The 20,351-nt window shown below is 48.4% G+C and overlaps 2 protein-coding genes across 4 annotated transcripts in view; one reads left to right on the top strand and one right to left on the bottom strand.

Moving 5' to 3' along the window:
- Hhat (hedgehog acyltransferase) overlaps positions 1-7,221 on the top strand; it is a 280,570-nt gene extending 273,349 nt beyond the window's left edge. The window contains exons 12-13 of one of the 2 annotated variants that reach the window (XM_052738053.1): positions 1,679-1,923; positions 4,441-4,544. In XM_052738053.1, the coding sequence (XP_052594013.1) occupies positions 1,679-1,707 (29 nt within the window). In that variant the 3' untranslated portion in view covers positions 1,708-1,923; positions 4,441-4,544. Of the gene's footprint in view, positions 1-1,678; positions 1,924-4,440 lie in introns of both variants that reach the window. The other variant, XM_052738051.1, reaches the window with a different exon arrangement.
- A 2,372-nt stretch (positions 7,222-9,593) lies between these two features.
- Kcnh1 (potassium voltage-gated channel subfamily H member 1) overlaps positions 9,594-20,351 on the bottom strand; it is a 322,774-nt gene continuing 312,016 nt past the window's right edge. For both annotated transcript variants that reach the window (XM_052738048.1, XM_052738049.1), the window contains exon 11: positions 9,594-14,973. In XM_052738048.1, the coding sequence (XP_052594008.1) occupies positions 14,116-14,973 (858 nt within the window). In that variant the 3' untranslated portion in view covers positions 9,594-14,115. The remainder of the gene's footprint in view (positions 14,974-20,351) is intronic.

The raw sequence follows: 20,351 nt of genomic DNA, 5'->3' as shown, positions 1-20,351 counted from the left end.
CTCCACCGCCCCAGGGCAGGAGCTACACACACAGCCACCATACTTGTTTGTTTTCACGTGGGCGTAGAGACTGAGCTCAGGTCCTCGTGCTCATAAGGCAGGAACATCACCGACCGAGCCCTCTCCCCAGCCCCAGGACATGACCTTTTGAACGTTGTTCATCAGACCCACTCCTTTTTCTGACTCTCTTTCCCCTTCCCAGAGAATCATACGTTGGCTTCTTGAGGCCCTGCTTGATGACAGCTGTTTCCCTATGAATCCCAGCCTTTCCAGTCTACTCAGGCTGTTAAAACTGCTCAGAGAACTGGTCAGTCACGATAACCTCAAGTAAAATCTCACCGCTTGGTTTTCCATAGCACTGGCTGTCTCCCTTTTGTTGGCTGTAGTCACCGCACAACCCACCATATCCTATGTAACTACCTCTACCGTATCAACTCCATCTAGTCCAACCGTAATGGTCATCTTAAGTGCCTCTGCTGTGCTGTCTCTACACTTACATGAATTTAACTATGCCTGTCTGCCAGGTCTGTCCTGGTCAATGTATCCACGGTACTTTGCAATCTATTCACAGAACCTCCAGTTGCCAACAACTGTCTCTTTAAACTTATCACTTGTTTATGTAGTAAGGTCAAGGTGTCAAAAGCCCAGAAGTTTCTATGTCCTTGAATCTGGCAAGCAGGGGAAGGGTGGGAAGAGAGGAAATTGTAGAGGGAGACCAGTGACTTACCACAGGACATATCCTGTTAGCTCCATCTTTTAACAACTGGCAAGCCTGTGTGACCACACATCACAGTGGTCCTCAGAATGGTCCTCATCTGAGCCTGAGAAGGATGCTTCAGCCTCTTGGGCCAACCAGTTAGCAATCTCTTGGTTGGACTGTACAGGCAGGTCAACAATACCCAGTGATGTAAGGTCTAGCATGAGGCCAGGCACATGGAGAGTGAAGTCATCCTGGGGTAGTTGGAAAGGTGGCTTGTGGTCCATGTCTTTCCTTGTCATCATGGGTTTTTGGACACAGGATCTTGCTATGTTGCTGTCTTGGTTAGGATTTTATTGCTGTGAACAGATGCCATGACCACAGCAACTCTTATAAAGGGAAACATTTAATTGGGGCTGGCTTATAGTTCAGAAGTTTAATTCATTATCATCATAATGGGAAGCATGGTGGCACATAGGCAGACATGATGCTGGAGAGTAGCTGAGAGTTCCACATCTGGATCAGCAGGCAGCAGGAGGAGAGAGTGACACTGGCCTGGCTTGAGCTTCTGAAACACCAATGTCCACCCCTAGTGACACACTTCCTCCAACAAGGCCACACTTACTCTAATAAAGCCACACCTCCTAATAGTGGTACTCCCTATGGGCCTATGGGGGCCATGTTCATTCAAACCACCACAGTTGCCCAGGCTGTTTTCAAACTCTTGGACTTATATGATCTGCCTCAGCTCCAAGTAGTTGGAATGACAGCATATGGTGTTGCAAAGTCTTCAAAATCTGTTTTGTGCTCCTGCTGTGTAGTTACGGAACTAAGATTTTACTAAGGTATCATAGTCCAGATGACAAATGTCCTGACTGCTGTCTAGTTGCCTAGACGCCTCTTTTCATGGTATATACAGTAAGGGAAGGGGGCATGCTTAGAGCCTACCTCCCCATGATTGAAGACCCTTCCCTCTTACAGGTAGAAGATTTCCCAGAGGTGGCTTTTGACAAACAGAGTCATCAATCAAAGCTGTTCTAAGCCCGGCTTTGCATGAGTGAAACACACCTCCATACTCATGTCTGCAGGCAGCCTGGTGGCCTCAGGGCTCTGTGTTGGCCACACACCCACTGATGCCTCACCCCACACACAGATGAAGTCCGGAGGTCTTTCCTGTGTCTGAGTCATCATCTTTGCCTCCTTCTCTGCACCCCACTGAGGAGCAGGTAGTGACTGGTGCTTGAAACTGTGTCTCAACCAGAGCAAAGAGAGCATGCAGGTCTCTAGGCTCATGGAACCCTCTGGAAGCTCCAGAAAAATACCCAACTGTCTTGAGCAGTATCCCCTATCCCCCAAATTTACATGTTCCTGGAATCTCTGGACATGTCATCAGTTGGAAATACAGTCATTTCAGATGTAACTAGCAAAGAGCTGTGAGGCAGTCATCCGGGCAGAGCACCGGTGACTCATGACCACGCAGAAGGGAGAACACAAGGCCAGGCAGCCACACAAGATGGAGGCAATGGTTAGGTTGGTGCAGCCGAGAGCCCCAGGAAGGCCACGGAAGCTGGAAGATCCAAGACATAAGACTTGCCTGGAACCTCCAAAGGGAATGTGGCCCTGCCAACACCTTAATTTCAGAATTCTGGACTGAAAAACTATCAGAGTATATCTCAGTTGTTTTAATCCACTAAATGTGTGGGCATTAGTCACAGCCACCGTGGATGACATATGCACAAGCAGACATGGGGTGGACTGTCGAGCTGGTGCCGTGTGGAAGCCGGCCTACAGGCCAGGGTGGGGAGAAGACAGGGTTCGATGTCCCTGTGTTACTCTGACCTTGTAGGAGATACGCTTCTGTGTCCCTTACCCCGGTTACTGCTTCCTTTTCTCCAGTGCCTACCACATTCCTGTCACCATGCAGAGCGTTGGACATTTCACTCAGCATTTATAAGTGCAATCGTTAGGAATGTTTCTGCAAAACTAGTCTAACCTTTGAGGTTTGTGACTCTGTGCAGGCTGGGATGGCAGAGCCAGGGCCTGAACTTGAGCCTGCCATGGTGACGTAGAGCTCATATTAATAAAAATGGCAGCCAATGGCCGGGATCAGAACTCTTGCCCACCCATGCCTCTACCCACTTGCCCCCAGGCCTATGTAGCAGCCTCGTCATGTGAGCCCTGTCCCTTGGTGACCTGAGATGCTCTCACTTGTCCCTTTCCTTCATCCCATGTGCCCCAGTTTAAATGGGCTTTGTATACTCTTCATTCTGTTACCTAGTGCTTAGGAGAAGGATTGTAGTAAGCCCTACTGTGTGTGCTTGTGCTACCTGAGGTGGCAGGGGAGCACCTCTGAGCCCTACTGTGTGTGCCTGTGTTACCTGAGGTGGCATGGGAGCACCTCTGAGCCCTACTGTGTGTGCCTGTGTTACCTGAGGTGGCAGGGGAGCACCTCTGAGCCCTACTGTGTGTGCCTGTGTTACCTGAGGTGGCAGGGGAGCACCTCTGAGCCCTACTGTGTGTGCCTGTGTTACCTGAGGTGTCAGGGGAGCACCTCTGAGCCCTACTGTGTGTGCCTGTGTTACCTGAGGTGTCAGGGGAGCACCTCTGAGCCCTACTGTGTGTGCCTGTGTTACCTGAGGTGTCAGGGGAGCACCTCTGAGCCCTATTGTGTGTGCCTGTGTTACCTGAGGTAGCAGGGGAGCACCTCTAACTCAGGAATGAATCTGTGGAGTTTGGCTTCTGATATGTCACATCACTTCCAGTTCTCCAACATTTCCAAGAGAGTTTGACACTAATATTAAAAACGAGAAAAGATCAGATATTCTGAGATGTGTGTCTGTAGAAGAAGCTGCCAAAAGTTCTGAGGCTTGTATTTAAAGGTTTATTTATATTTGTTTGTGAATGTTTTGTCTGCATCTATGTGTGTGCACTGTGTGTGTGCCTGGTACCACAGAGGCCAGAAGAAGGTATTTGATCCCCTAAAATGGGAGTTACACACAGTTGTGAGCTGCCATGTGGCTGCTGGGACTGAACCCAGGCCCTCTGTAAGAGCAGCAAGTGCTGTTAGTGGCCGAGTCCCCTCTCTAACCCCAAACTCTGAGCTTTCTTCCCCACGAGATTCATTATTTATTTGTTTTGGTTTTTTGTTTATTTATTTAATGTGTGTGTGTGTGTGTGTGTGTGTGTGTGTGTGTGTGTGTGTGTGTGTGTGTGTTTGTGTGTGTCTAAGTGTATGGATGTGTACCACATACAGCAGTGACTATGGAGCTCAAAAACAGTGCATTAAATTCCCTGGAACTGGAGTTACACCCCCATATGGTTGCTAAGAACTGAACTCTCGTCCTCTGCAAGAGCAAGTGTTCTGAACTGCTGAGCCATCTCTCCAGCCTAAGTTCTGAGTTTTGAAATCTAGTATTTAATGGCATAGTCTTCACTGTAACAGCCTGCCTGTGTTTGGAGATTGACTGTGGTTCCTACAAACGTATCTTCTCTTCTGGTTATTTGCTTTAGTCTCCAAGGGGCATGCTCCTTAAAAGTGTAGCCTATTTCTAAGGGTGTTTGCTTTTGCAGTAATGTACATAGTGACCCCAATGAGAACACAGGGCCCCACCTGCTGGGTCCAGACAAAGCTGGTTTTTTGGAGGCCTGTGTTTCAGTTGCCATATCCTTAGGGGACAATTTGCCTGTGAGGGAGGGACCGCCCAGGCATCCTAACCATTCTTCCCCTTTACCTCTTCATACAGGCTGGCCGTGGGTGACACTGTCTGTCCTGGGATTCCTGTACTGCTATTCACATGTGGGTATCACCTGGGCTCAGACATACACAGTTCTCTAATGCTGCTGGTCCAGGTCAGCCTTGCGGTCAGCCTTCAAGGGACATGGCATTTCACTCGGACCTCTCACTCTGAGACCATCCCTAAAGGACCACCTTCCACTCCAAGACAATCCCTGAAGAAACATTTTCCACTCCAGGACCATCCCTGAGAGACCACCTTCTATTCTGAGACCATCCCTGAGGGACCACCTTCTGCTCCAGGACCATCCCTGAGGGACCACCTTCTGCTCCAGGACGATCCCTGAGGGACCACCTTCTGCTCCAGGACCATCCCTGAGGGACCACCTTCTGCTCCAGGACGATCCCTGAGGGACCACCTTCTGCTCCAGGACCATCCCTGAGGGACCACCTTCTGCTCCAGGACCATCCCTGTGGGACCACCTCCTGCTCCAGGACCATCCCTGTGGGACCACCTTCTGCTCCAGGACGATCCCTGAGGGACCACCTTCTGCTCCAGGACCATCCCTGAGGGACCACCTTCTGCTCCAGGACCATCCCTGAGGGACCACCTTCTGCTCCAGGACGATCCCTGAGGGACCACCTTCTGCTCCAGGACCATCCCTGTGGGACCACCTCCTGCTCCAGGACCATCCCTGAGGGACCACCTTCTGCTCCAGGACGATCCCTGAGGGACCACCTCCTGCTCCAGGACCATCCCTGAGGGACCACCTTCTGCTCCAGGACGATCCCTGAGGGACCACCTTCTGCTCCAGGACCATCCCTGAGAGACCACCTTCTATTCTGAGACCATCCCTGAGGGACCACCTTCTGCTCCAGGACCATCCCTGAGGGACCACCTTCTGCTCCAGGACCATCCCTGAGGGACCACCTCCTGCTCCAGGACCATCCCTGAGGGACCACCTCCTGCTCCAGGACCATCCCTGTGGGACCACCTTCTGCTCCAGGACGATCCCTGAGGGACCACCTTCTGCTCCAGGACCATCCCTGAGAGACCACCTTCTATTCTGAGACCATCCCTGAGGGACCACCTTCTGCTCCAGGACCATCCCTGAGGGACCACCTCCTGCTCCAGGACCATCCCTGTGGGACCACCTTCTGCTCCAGGACCATCCCTGAGGGACCACCTTCTATTCTGAGACCATCCCTGAGGGACCACCTTCTGCTCCAGGACCATCCCTGTGGGACCACCTTCTGCTCCAGGACCATCCCTGAGGGACCACCTTCTATTCTGAGACCATCCCTGAGGGACCACCTTCTGCTCCAGGACCATCCCTGAGGGACCACCTTCTGCTCCAGGACCATCCCTGAGGGACCACCTTCTGCTCCAGGACCATCCCTGTGGGACCACCTTCTATTCTGAGACCATCCCTGAGGGACCACCTTCTGCTCCAGGACCATCCCTGAGGGACCACCTTCTATTCTGAGACCATCCCTGAGGGACCACCTTCTGCTCCAGGACCATCCCTGTGGGACCACCTCCTGCTCCAGGACCATCCCTGAGGGACCACCTCCTGCTCCAGGACCATCCCTGAGGGACCACCTTCTGCTCCAGGACCATCCCTGTGGGACCACCTTCTGCTCCAGGACCATCCCTGAGGGATCACCTCCTGCTCCAGGACCATCCCTGAGGGACCACCTTCTGCTCCAGGACCATCCCTGAGGGACCACCTTCTATTCTGAGACCATCCCTGAGGGACCACCTTCTGCTCCAGGACGATCCCTGAGGGACCACCTTCTGCTCCAGGACCATCCCTGAGGGACCACCTTCTGCTCCAGGACGATCCCTGAGGGACCACCTTCTGCTCCAGGACCATCCCTGAGGGACCACCTTCTATTCTGAGACCATCCCTGAGGGACCACCTTCTGCTCCAGGACCATCCCTGAGGGACCACCTTCTGCTCCAGGACCATCCCTGAGGGACCACCTTTCACTCATCTTCTGCTGAAGATGCTTCATTCTGAGTCTGACAGCTTTATCTATCACAGAAAATGTACAACCTGAAAAATCTTCTAATTTTGGAGCCTCAAAGATTTTCTACCTACCCCCATGAGCTTCCTGGTACATAAGCTAGAGTCAGGAGCAGTCTCAGGTCTTTCCCAACTATACATGGTGACATTTGTTCTAGAACCTACTGTTGACCTGTTGAGTTATTTCTTCTTGACCAAAGATTCAATGTGGTGGACATTCATTGTTTGGGCATGGAAACCCTGGTCAGGGATAGGCTTGCCTCTCAGAGTCATTCTGTGATGTTTGGTGACCTCTTTCCAAATGTTCTTCACTGGATTGGCCTGCACATGGATGGTCCTTAGCAGGGAGGCAGCAAAGCCATAGTCCTGTTCCAAGTGGCCTGGCTAGAGTGGGTGATGTTCAGGTGGAGCATCCCAAGGAGTTCTGCAGTTTGAACTTTACTGGGGCTTCCCCATGCAGCTGCTGTTCTCTGAGGTCTGTAGCCATGGAGTAACATGGTCATTCCTTTCACAGCTGTTCTGTACAGCATGGGAGTGTAAAAAGCCAGAGAATGGCTGTGTCCACAGACAGGTGCTATTGGGCAAGTCCTCTGGGAAAGGTGGCAGCCCAAGGTCACACACACTACGTGTGTTTTGCTTAGTGGGTTTCATTGCCTTATTCTCACTCAAATAAAGCAGAGCCCTTTTGTAACATAGATAATCCACATTTTTCTAGACTTATTGTGGATGTTTTTAAACAAAAATTTTGAGATCTAAACATGCGTAACTTGACATTTCATCCCTCCAGACTGATGTTGGGCAGGCTGCCGCCGACAAGTGGTCAGTGATAGTGCTCCCACTTGGTTTCACAGGGAAGGGGTGAGGGAAGAGGCTGTCTGAAAAAGCTGTGTGTGTGGAATTTGGGACAAATGCTTAACCCTCCAACTATATGAATTGTTTACTGTGTGACAATTAGGTGTCAGGGCCAACGGGGCTTAGTGCTATCTCATTCTCTACAAGATATCATCCTGCGTCATCCCTGGGAATATCAACTCAGTGGAACATGCACCCTTACAATGCACCCCCAGTCACCAGGTAGATCCCCTTCTTCCTGGCTGCCATGCTTGGAAGGGATGGGGGGCAGATGTTGCTGGCCTGGGATGAGTATGCTGTGCTCGTTAGAACCAAGCACAAGCCGGAAAGGGGCAGGTAAGCTGGGCATTAATAAATAACCTCAGCAGCGGGCTTGGTAAGCGGGGAGATATGGGGAAGGTAATTGTGGGCTGCCGGGAGGTTCTAAGGATTGGGGAGAGTGAGAATTGAACTGAGTTCTGTGCAGTTTCACAGGCCAACAGAGTTAAGGATCTGTGGTCAGCCAGAGAGAGTCTGGGTGAGGCCTTCAAGTAAGGGAAAGGGCTTGCTAAGAAAAACCGTAGTGTAAAAATGATTATAGGGCAGTGTCTAATGTGGGAACATCCTGTAAATAATGCAGGAGATGCTGAACTCTTCCAGAGAAGCCATTTACAGAATGGTAGACCTGTTCATGAAATGACACTGGAAGAGTCAGTGAGTGTACTTGGTTGTTATAACCCTGAAGTTTGTTCGGTCTCAGGCTAGTGGACATTGACTGTTAGTTCTCTGTGTGAATTATCCAGGACTCTTGTTGTCCTGCCTCTCCCTGCTCCCCACTGTAACATGACAGGAGCACCTTCCTCTATGGTCTCCACTCACTGTAAATAGACCCTTAAGGCTGGCTCCTGGGCGGCAGTCAGTCAGTCATTAACCCCGGCAACTTCAGGAACAGTTCTGGAAAAACACTGGGTAAGGTCCTGAGTCACTGCCAGCCCTGGGCCCTCTGACTCTGATAGCTCCATGAGTAAGGCCAGGAGCTCTAGTCACCTGCCAAGACAGCGCCCAAGGAGGGCAAGATGCCTGAAGCCATGAATGTAGTTTGTCCCTTCTGAGGCATTGTGGTGGGAGGCAGAGCCTTTGTTGTGGTTTGGCTACGAAGGACCCAGATCTTTAAGACCCGTATAGTAGAGGCAGCCTCACAGCCTCCCAAGGCAGAACCAGAACTTCAGTGAGAACAAGTATTGCCTCACTTTCCAGTGGACACTCAGTGAACAGCCCTCAGACATAAAGTCTGCTGCCTCTAGAACTTTATATTCCCCCATCCATTATAGGTTCATATCGACTGTCAACTTGACAGGATCTAGAATTACTTGAGACTTTTCTATGAAGGATTTCTAGATCAGGAAGACCCATTCTGAATACAGGTGTCACCATTCCCTGGACTGGGATCCAGACTGGAGAGAGAGAGAGAGAGAGAGAGAGAGAGAGAGAGAGAGAGAGAGAGAGAGAGCTGAGCCCCAGCACCTACCTCTCTCTGCTTCCTATCAAGGATGCCATCAATGTGACCAGCACCCTCAAGCCATGAGCTAAAATAAATCCTTTCTGCAAGCTGATTTCTGAATGAAAAAAAAGAAATAAAAGGGAAAGGAGATGACTGCTCCTAGGTGTGGTGGAGGAGAAAGTTTATTATAGATATACGGGTGAGTATAGCTGGAGGCAGGGACATCAGAGTCTAGAGTGGACATGACCCTGAGCCATGTGAGAGGGAGGGAGGAAGGGGGAGGCGAAAAAGGGAACCAGGTGCAGCAGCCAGGAGGCCCCCAGAGAGGGGATAACCAAAATGGTGGGACTGGATAGGGAAGAGCAGCCCAGTGCCCTGGGCTAGAGAAGTTTAGGGGAGGGAGTGGGGTGTGCCAGCCAGGAGGCCCTGTGACAGGTAGGACTGAGGGATACAGGAAGAACCTGGCAGCCAGCATCTGCTTTGATATGTTAAATTGGCACCTCAGACATTTGGCTTGAAATGTAACAGCTTTTTTCTGCTATTTTGCCACATCAACAAGAAAACTGACTGGTGCACGGGCACCATCCACATCAGAGCTCCCCGGATCAGTTTTTAAAGGAGAGTTATTGCTATGTTTATGTGTGTCATGTGTGTGCAGGTGCCTCAGAGGCCACAAGAGGGTATTGGATCAACTGGAGCTGGAGTTGCAGCTGGTTGGAAGCCAGCCACTCAGGTAGGTCTCAGGAAACACGCACAGAACTGCTGGAAGAACAGAAAGCACCCAACTGAATGTCAAAAGTGTCACGTATAAAATAGTTTATTACCATAATAAATAAAATTAAACTTCTTTTTACAAATATCATTTGTGCTTGTTTAAAAACATCAAGAAGGGGGTATCATCATCCATGGAGTGCCCAAGTTTTCACATCCCCACGCCACAGCCACACAGTGGAGCTCTTGGCAGCATCCTTGGCTGACCACAAAAATAGCCTCAGCTCATTTGCACTTCCGTTTATTCATGCTCATTCGGACAGAGGAAAAAGAAACAAAAAACCCGATAAAGGATTTGGCAGGATTTGATGGAGAGTGTTCGTATGAGAAGCCCCAGAATGATGAACTGCTCATGAGTATAAATGTCCTTGCAATGTGGACAGTCTCTAACTGATGCACAAATACAGTGTCTGAATATTAAGAGGCTACATTCATGGGGGGTGTTGCATTCATACCATAAACACAGTCTGTCTTCTGATAGGAGAGCTGCAAACTTCTCAAGGACCAATGGGTCAGTGGATGACTCAGAAGTCACAGATAAAGAGTCAGTGTCTCTAAGGAAGGTTGAGTGGCAGGTGGAGACGCCCCCACCAGGTCTGGCAGGAATTCAAGGCCATCCTTAAAGGTTCTGATACACTAGTATGAAAACTGAAGTTTCATTTGAGACTGACTTAAGCTGCAGGTAAAATTCACATTGATGCCTTTGAACTGTGGGAGGTGGCAAGGAGTTCTTCTCAACACCAACACTTCGGATGGAAATGGTCCTTTCTCAGAAGCTTAGGGTCAGTACTTCAGGGACACTGAAGACTTCTCCAGGCAGAGAGCATGGGAGCTGGTGAAGATAGTTTTTACTGACGTGAGTAAGAAGGCAGTATACGGAGCAGTAACAATGACGGCGACATTTAGGTAGGAGAGGCCATCTGAGGGCTTGAGGGAACCTAGGCAGACCTCCTTTCTAAGCAACGCTAGGAGAGGGGGTAGGAAGGGGCACTGGCAGCCCCATTGCGGCTGGAGTTCCATTCAAGGTTCTTAAGGCTAAACATCTTTATTGCAAAACAGAGCACAAACAATTTAGTTGTGTGTACATCTACAATTTGTACCTTCGCCAGGGCTCCTGAGAGGCCCCAGAGTGTACCTGTAAGATGTCAGTGTGACAAGGAGATGACGATCTGCCTCTGATATTTCTAAAGAGTTCTTTCAGTCATACCTGGCATTTGGCTTAATATTCTCTCCTTCCACTTAAGGATTTGGAAGCTGAAGCCTGTGCATGGTGGGGTGGGAAGTATTTCTACTCCTTGCCCAACCATCCTCACTGCGGAAGCAGCACAGAGGCTCTAAGAGGTGGAGGCTAACACAGGCCCTAGGAACCAGATACCAAGAAATCAAAGTAATAAATGTGTTTCCAGAAGGTTGCTGGGGAGCTAGAAGTATCATTCAGTGGTAGAGCTTTTCCCTGGCATTGGCAAAGACCTAACTTTGACCTCCAGCACCATAAACAAGAAAGAAAACCTTCTGTGAGGCTGCTGTGTTGGGCACAGCAGTCAAACACTTGTTCTCTGCTCCAGCAGGAAGCAGAGACGTGGAGTTAGCTGTGCCTAGACCAGAGCATCACACAGCCTGTCATGTGCCCAGTAGAGGAGGCTGCAGCTGCCTCTAGGATGGCATGGCTGACGATGCAGCATGCCTACCAAACCAGAACACTGACTCTGCCATTTTGGTTCTGATGCCTAGCCCACACTACTGAATGCCCTCAGGAAGAAAGCAGGTCCGTCAGTCCAAGTGGGATTGCCGCCCTTCAAACTAGCCTGTCCGGATAGCCACTGGGAAATGGAGCTTCACTGTGGATGATATTCACAATAGCTCATCTACAGAGACCGAGTAGTCAGCACTTACTGGACAGTGGTGTACCACATCATGTGCTCGTCCCTGGACAGTGGTGTACCACATCACATGCTCGTCCCCTCCAAAAGAACAAAGTGTCTCTCAGCATAATTTTTTCTGAAATCTCAGTGTTCATTCAGTCTGTTACCTCGTCACTCTTTGTTTTCTGCTCTCTCCCCAGCCACCAAATAATGGCTAATACAGGAAGGTGCAGGCCATTGGTATCTGAATCCTGGGGTTCTTGCTCAAGACACCAGTTATGTCCTTGTAAAGGTGAAGTTGGCACAGAACAGCCTCTGGTCCAGTGCATGCCATAAAAGTAAAGAGAAGTGGGCTGGCTCATTTAAAATTTATTTCAGAGAAGGCAATCATAGCAAAAATGCTGTAGGAATGGAGAAAAATAAAAGCCACCCCGTGTTCTTCACTCTCACCTTCAGAAACCCCTAGGCCCTAGATTCCTAGAACCCCAAGATGAGCAGAGATGCCCCCTGCAGAGTGTGGACCTCAGTCTAACAGGACTTCAGCACAATTTGCATTGACCCCAGAGTGCAGCCTGAAGCTTTATCTGTCCCCTGACACAGGGTGGGCTCCAACATCTCTCAGCACCTGGATCATCCAACTGGGGAGATACAGCTCAAAGAGATTCACCCCCTCAGAAAGAGCTACCAAGGAGAACAGGGCCTCCACCCACTGGCTAGCAAGGTGCCAGAGGGCCCACTAGGTCTCAGGGAGTTCCAGAAGGATCTCTAGGAGCAGGTGCTTCCGAGGCTGAGTGTTACATGACCATGGGGCCCATCCTACCCTAAGCTTAGCGCTCCTGAACTCTAGAACCAGGCTAATGAGTATGTGGGAGGAGTGGCCTTGTGGGACATTCAGGGGGCAGCTGGCATACGTGACTCCAGTATTTCACAGTCTGTTCCCATGGGTAGTTGGCAGCAGCTTAGGAGACTGTGGGCCTCACTTACTCAGAGTCACCAGTGGGTGTCTCTGAATGCTGCCATCTGAAACTGAACCTACTTGCATCTTGGTCTAGGGATGCCAGAGGCTAGCCCTTAAGCATTGCACTAAATGTACACTATGTATGTACACACCCTTGATTTCCCAGGGCCATCCATTCTGTACAGATAGCCATGCGTCAAGTCCTAGCATATGCTGTAGCCTCCAAGCAGAACACTGAACATCTTTGGTAGGGCAGGTCTTGAACGTCAGACTCCCTAAACAAAATAAGGCTAAGCAGAGGCACCCATGTCACTCACTTGCTCTCCTAACTGCTCTTCCAAAGCTCACTGCAGAGCTGAGCTTCCAGGCTCATCTCGTAGGGTCACACCCCTGGCAGCCCTCCAGGTGTGCACCTGAGCCAGCTCCCTGACCTGTCCAATGCCATCCAGAAAAGACCAACCAATGTGACCTCAAGTGACTGAGGCAGCAAGTGTCCCTGAGCATCATGATGTGGGAACTTGGATGCCACAGAGATGGCCCTGTGACCATGGCTCTGAGCCCCAACCTTCCCCCAGACCACAGCTCCGCTGTCACATGCCACAGCTTATCACTGAGACATCTTGAAAACCAGTGCGTCATCCTTTTTTCCCAGCTCCCTAAGAGAATAGTCATGGTCCTGCCATTATTTTTAGAGTAGGAAATAGGTTGGCTTTCAAATAAGGCTAAGTGTGGCTCCCACGTGACTTCTAATGACCCCATGCACTGGACAAAAATCCCATGAGAATCAAAATAGAAACCTAGTACTTGCTACAATCATTTTTGAGGTTGTGTGTGTGTCTATGTTGTTAGGAAAGCAACGCTGGGCACCTGCCCCTTCCTTTCGATGTCCCACACCCTGAGGAAAGCCATGGGCGAGCTTGGGAAGAGGATGTGGGAGAAGCAGCAGAGAATTCCACGTCGTGAGGCCTATAGCATGGTGCAGCGCCAGAGAGCCACCTGGTTCTGGGAGCTTCCACATCAATCATCCCACAGAGCAGACTGTGGACCACACCACAGAGCCTACTCAGAGCCGAGGGCCCTCTTGGCTCATCCTGGCCTTACCTCTTCCGGGCAAGGAAACCTGAGGAGCCCAGAGCCTGCAGGTCCATGGCACAGCACTCGATGCTCCATCTCTGCCATGAGAGTGGAAAGTCTCTCCCGTCCATCAAGCTCCCCTTACTGAGAGTTTGTTACAAATGACAAGAATAGGAAAACAGACGGCGGGGTCAGACGTGGCTACACGGGTGGTGAATGCCCAGACATCCCTGTGCCTGTCGTGGTCTTCAGGGGGCTTGGTAAAGAAGCCCAATGTGGTCTATTCTTGAGGGGTTCCTGGAGCTCTTCCACAAGTCTCTACACGGCTGCTGCCCTTTCCTGGTAGTTTTAATCTTTCATAAATATCACATTGGTAAAACATTTTAAAGGAAATGCTCTTTAGATAGATGCTGTGCCCCTTCTCCCCTAACTCTCAGTTGTGGTTGAGATGCAGCTGCCATCTTGGGCACCCGGCCATGTTCCTGCTTATGTTTTCCAGAGCCCACACATCCACACCGATGCTACTTGGTCCCACTTTGACTTCCTGTTAGGAAAAGCCTACTTTGAAAATTGTTGGTCATGTGGGTGGTGTGGTGAGAGGTGTTGAGGGCAAGGGGGCAGGCTTTTGTCTTTTTTTGTTTGTTTTGAAATGATCCTCTCAGCTTGCTCCAAAAATGTCTCTCTCTGACTCTGGGGACTGGGGCCTGGAGATCTCACACACCTCCTGAGGAGACTGGGCAGAGCCTCTGGACATTAGTATCCTGAGTATCTCAGAAAGCTGCTTCTCAATGGCAGTCATTTTGGCATTCAAGGCCTTGATGTCCTCCTTCAGCTCATGCTTCACTTCCAGAACTGTGGCCTGCAGCGTCTGCTCAGGGATGGGGTAGAAAGAATGCTTGACCTCAGCCAAGATGGGGCTCCGGTCCTGGGGACTCCTAGCCTCCCCCACATTGTCCAGGCGAAGGTCGCTCTTGGTGATGCCACTGTCACAGGAATCTGTCTTCTTCAGTGTGGCCTCTCCTGATGCCTTTGTCCTCTCAGGCAGCGTCTCCATGGACTCTGCCTTGGAGACCTTGTTCCAATCCTCACCCTTCCCACAAGCATCTTTGAACCGGGCCCAGCCTTTGCGCTTGGCACAATCACCACTGCCTGCCTTGGGACCTAGGCACTCAGATCCTGGTGCATGCAGCTTGGCATGGTCTGACACTGTGGAGGTGGAGGCCGTCTGGAAGGACACAGGCGTGGCAGGGCTCTCGCGCACCGTGACCACGCTGGCCTTCACCAGGCTATGGTTGGCTGAGGTATGGTCTGTGAGGGCATTGCCCTTCTCTACATCCAGGTCATCCAGGTCCCGGCCCCCTCGCTCTGCTGCCAGCCTGGCCTCTTTCTGCTGGCGGAACCTTTGGAACAGTCTCCTGACAGGGTGGTCAGGAGGCAGGATGAGAGGGGCCTCATTCTTCCGTTTCATCCGCTCCTCCTCTTCCCGTTTCACATCGCTGATCTTCCGGAATACAATCTGAAGGGAGAAAGGACACCCTGTGTTAGCTGGAAGGAGCTCCATATGCCAAGTCACCCTGACAATGTGGTCAACACAGCCACCAAGGGCCGTAGCCCACAGCACATTCACAGCCCTGCAAGCCCTCAGGGCCATTCCTCCTGACTGACATCACCTTCCTTCTCCTGACCTGATTCTTTTAGCTCTCCAACATTAGAACATCGGCTCTCACTGCTATCGTACTCAGGAGGAGCAAAGTCCACCTATGTGTGGGAGGCTGGCTGCCAAAACTGCATCCTCCCAGGACACCTAGTAAATTAGAAATCCACTGAGCCTCTAAGATAAAAAGCCCCAGGGATTCTTATCACAAAGTTTGGATATCTTGAGTGTAAACCACACTGCAGTATAAGAAAGTTAGCTTACATCACCACTGGGGCTACTGCTGGGACTGCCGGTGCTGCCCACAGATCTTAGTGTGGGTGGCTATGACAACTACAAGCTAGGGTCTTTGGGTTAACCTAAGAACAAAGACTCCTGACCTTAACCCATGCTTGTCCACACTAACCAACACTTAGTTAGTGCTTGCAGTTCATAGGCATTTCTGTGTTATCTCAGGTATTCCTTAGTACAAAGTCACTGAGACACACAGCATCCCAATTTTGAAATGAGACCCAGAGTGTCTGAACACTGCATAATACAGTAAGTTGTGTCTATACGAGTCTTTCACCCAAGCCATTGAACCCCAGATTTGTTGAAATCACTTTATTCAGACGGCCCTGTAGTGGGTAGCCATTACAGCTTTGATCTGGAAGTTCCAACCCCCATTGAGACTTTGGCAACTGTCACGCCTACAAGGCAGGGCCAAGGGAGGCGCCTGGGGACCCAAGATCTGGATCTGCGGTGCTCTCTCTGTGGCGGGACCCTGGATAGTGGAGGTGGACCGAGCAGAGCTCCAGAGAACACCGCTGGACTGTGATACACCTTCCCCAGACTCCACGACCTACCTATCCCTTAATTTGTAAGTTACACCATTAAATAAATCTCCCTTTAACTACGTGGAGTGGCCTTAATAATTTCACCAATATCTGGCGCTCACGTGGGGCAAATCCCAAAGGCCTGGGTGGCTCCCGCCCTCAGCCTCCTCCCCGGCTAGCAGGTACCTAAACCTGCCTGCTAAGTTCCATATAACCAGGGAACGCCTACACGGTTCCATTCCCGAAAAAGGGAGCAGCTAGTCCAGTCTCAGCTCCCTAGCTTAGCCCCGAGACCAGCAAAAGAGGCACTCCCCGGCTTCCTGAGTGCCGGCGCCGGCTCCGGCTCCCGCCATCTTGACTCCAGCGAGCTGCAGTCAGCCAAGATCACCAGCAGGCCCTGCTTTGGAGCTGTACCAACGCCACCTGCTGGCTGAAAAGTGCTACTACACCCCCCAAAACCACGAAAGGTAAGTAAAAGTACCTGATAATTTTACACCTTAAAATTGACTAACAAATTTTGAGTAATTCTTGTAATATGGCTGACAACATTACCTCACAAGAATTTGAAAACCTTTTTGCCTGTATGATGAATGACATCTTCCTGGAAATATACGACCTTCCTAAGGCATATCTGGCCTGTACCATTTTGGCATTCATTGTAATAATCCACACAGTGTTCAAACACTGGTTTAATAACAAGAACAAAGATGAGTCATTATTGGGACTGATACAGGCTTTAAGCAAGAGCAATGAAGGCTTACAGAAAAAGATTCTATCTCTGGAATCTGCTAACCAGGATTTACAGGTTTTCAAAACTAACAATGAAGGCTTACAGAAAAAGATTCTATCTCTGGAATCTGCTTTAATGGATAGCAATGAGACCTTAGAGAAAAAGATTCTTTCACTGGAATCTGCTAACCAGGATTTACAGGCTTTCAAAACTAACAATGAGGGTTACAGAAAAAGATTCTATCTCTGGAATCTGCTTTAATGGATAGCAATGAGACCTTAGAGAAAAAGATTCTTTCTCTGGAATCTGCTGATCAGGATTTACAAAACAGGCTTGTACCAAAAATTGATCAATGTGTTTCTGAGGAACATAAAACCTTCTATGATTCCATGAGAAATCTGGAGTCCCTTGCCAGAGAGGAGGTTCACTCCCTAGAACAGACTCTAGGTGCTCGTTTGCAGGCCTTAGAAGAAACTCTCAGTAAACATGACAAGGGACCTAATAAGCAGAAGGGCAAGACCATAGAGGTTGTAACATCTCCAAATGGCTCTCACACAATGGCTTATCCTGTTATCATCCATGAGAAGCCAGCAGATGACACACATCCCGAGCCATATAATACATATACATTACAACCAATTTCAATAAGGGACTTTAAAAATATAAAGGAAGCAGTAGTTATGTATGGGATACACTCCACATATGTGAAACAATTGTTAAGTTCCTGGTCTACCTCACATAGAATCATCCCAGATGACTGGCATCAGTTAATTTCAGCTGTTCTAGAATATAGCCAGCAGCTACAGTGGAAAAGCTGGTTGAGAGAAGAGGCAAAAAATTTAGAACAACAAGGTAAAATCAGAGGTTTTGTGATCTCCCAAGATCAAATACTTGGTGAGGGATGTTTCACTGACAGGAATGTACAAGCCATTTATGATGAACATACAATATCCCTATGCCGTACAGCAGCTCTAAATGCTTGGGAAAAAATTCCAAAACCTGGAAAACCAACTGAGGTATACACAAAGATATTTCAGGGACCGCACAAACCCTTTACTGATTTTTTACAAAGACTGAACACAGCTATAACAAGAGCTATATCAGATAAAGAATTAAGAAAAGTATTAACTGAGTCCTTGGCGTTCGACAATGCTAATGCAGAATGCAGAAGAATACTTACACCATTAAAGATCAGATCAGGGTTGGAGAGATGGCTCAGAGGTCAAGAGCACTGGCTGTTCTTCCAGAGGTCCTAAGTTCAATTCCCAGCAACCACATGGTGGCTCACAACCATCTGTAATGAGATCTGGTGCCCTCTTCTGGCATACAAGTATATTGTATACATAATAAATAAATCTTTAAAAAAAAAAGAAAAGGTTTTCTTTAAAAAAAAAAAAAAGATCAGATCAGCTCCTTTGGAAGAGTGGATTCAGTATACTAATGGTGTTGAGTCTCATAACTACAGTAATGAGGCTTGGATAGGAGAGACAAATCCCAGAGGTGAAATAAGGCCCCGTGTTACCAAATGTTTTAAATGTGGTACACCAGGTCATATAAGTAAAAACTGTACGTGGGGTACTCCTAGGAGTAATACTCCTTTTAGGAATAGCCTAAACAGGAGACCCCAACCACCTCCCGGATTATGTAGAAGGTGTGGCAAAGGCTGACATTGAACCAGTGAGTGCAGATCTAAAATAGATATACGAGGTAACCCTTTACTGGTGGGAAATGCCTCAGGGGGCCTCTTGCATTCCCCCAAATCAAATGTAGTATGAACATTACCAGCCACTGTGGAAGAAATTCCTCTCCAAGACAACTGAATAAACCAATGCCTAATGTAAAAATCGATACTGCAATGGATGATAAAACAGCTCTGATGGGTGGATCACAGTTTACAAAGAACACTATAAAACAAATATTTTGACAGACTTCCATAAATGATCAAAGACCAAAGCTTAGAATTCGAATTAATGGCCTGGTTATGGAGGGACTGGTAGACACAGGTGCAGATGTGACTATAATTACACCAAAATCATGGCATCCAAATTGGCCTCTTTAAGAGGTAGATGTCCAACTTTTAGGGATTGGCACCCTATCTCAGATAAAACAGAGTTCGAGATGGGTTGAATGCACAGGGCCAGAAGGACAGAGAGGAAGGCTGAAGCCATATGTAGCAAATGTAGGAGTAAATCTTTGGGGCCGAGATCTGTTACAACAGTGGAATACCCAGATTAAAATTCCTACACTTTCAGAAAAAGAATACAGACCAATGCATGTTTCTAGGAATAATATCATCACATGCTATAAAAATCAGTCACCAACCATTCAGGCTGTTCACAAACAGAGCACAACTGCTGTTGAACTCTCAGAAGTACCAACTGCCTTACCTTTAAAATGGCTAACTAATAAACCTGTCTGGGTTGGACAATGGCCTTTGACAAAAGACAAGCTACAAGCTTTAGAACAGCTGGTTCAAGAGCAGTTAAATGCTCAACACATTGAAGAATCTACCAGCCCTTGGAATTCTCCAGTATTTGTTATTAAAAAAAAGTCTGGTAATTGGAGAATGCTGAGAGATCTGAGAGCTATTAGTAAAGTAATTCAGCCAATGGGCTCCCTACAGACTGGGATGCCCTTGCCCTCTCTGCTACCTAAAGAATGGCCTATAATAGTTATTGACTTAAAAGACTGTTTCTTTATCATACCCTTACAAGAAAATGATAGAGAAAAATTTGCCTTCACAGTACCTAATTATAACAATTCTCAGCCAGTCAAGAGATATCAATGGAAGGTCCTCCCATAGGGAATGTTAAACAGTCCTACTTTGTGCCAATACTTTGTGTAGAAACCATTGGAGATAATTCGTGTAAAGTTTCCACAATCCATAATTTATCACTATATGGATGATATCCTATTAGCTGATCCAAAGTTAGATACATTAGAAAGCATGTTTGTAGAAGTAAAAAAAGTTTTGCCTCGCTGGGGACTGCAAATTGCTCCTGAAAAAATACAAAGAGGAGATTCTATTAACTACTTAGGATATAAGATAGAGCTACAAAAAATTAGACCCCAAAAGGTACAACTAAGGAGAGATCGATTGAAGACTCTTAATGATTTTCAAAAGTTATTAGGAAGCATTTCCAACTTACTGGGTATCATGGGAATACCCAAAGATGGACTACAAAATTTGGCTAATACTCTAGAAGGGGACAAAGAATTAAATAGTCCAAGAGAATTATCAGCCGAAGCTGAGAAGGAATTGGCTCTAGTAGAAAAGACAATTCGAGAAGCACATGTGGATCGTGTGGATCCAGAACTTAAATGCATTCTTGTCATATTCTCCTCCAGACATTCCCCAACAGGTATTTTGATGCAGAGGGAAGATATTATATTGGAATGGATATTCCTACCACGTAAACCAAATAAGAAATTAAAGACTTATATAGAAAAGATCTCTGATTTGATTCAAAAAGGTAAACTAAGACTTAGCCAGTTGACAGGAATGGACCCAGCAGAAATTGTAGTACCTTTAACTAATGAAGAAATTTCATCACTATGGAAAGATAATGAATACTGGCAGAGAGCCTGCAGTAACTTTTTGGGAGAGATTAACAACCACTATCCCAAAAGCAAGAGAATAGAATTCATAAAGAAGACCGAATGGGTCCTTCCTCACATTGTACGACAAAAGCCAA

Source organism: Peromyscus californicus, unplaced genomic scaffold (genome assembly GCF_007827085.1).
Source record: "Peromyscus californicus insignis strain IS unplaced genomic scaffold, ASM782708v3 Scaffold_14__1_contigs__length_90479793_seg_2, whole genome shotgun sequence".
NCBI lineage: Eukaryota > Metazoa > Chordata > Mammalia > Rodentia > Cricetidae > Peromyscus > Peromyscus californicus.
This window is presented reverse-complemented; position numbering and strand designations above follow the sequence as displayed.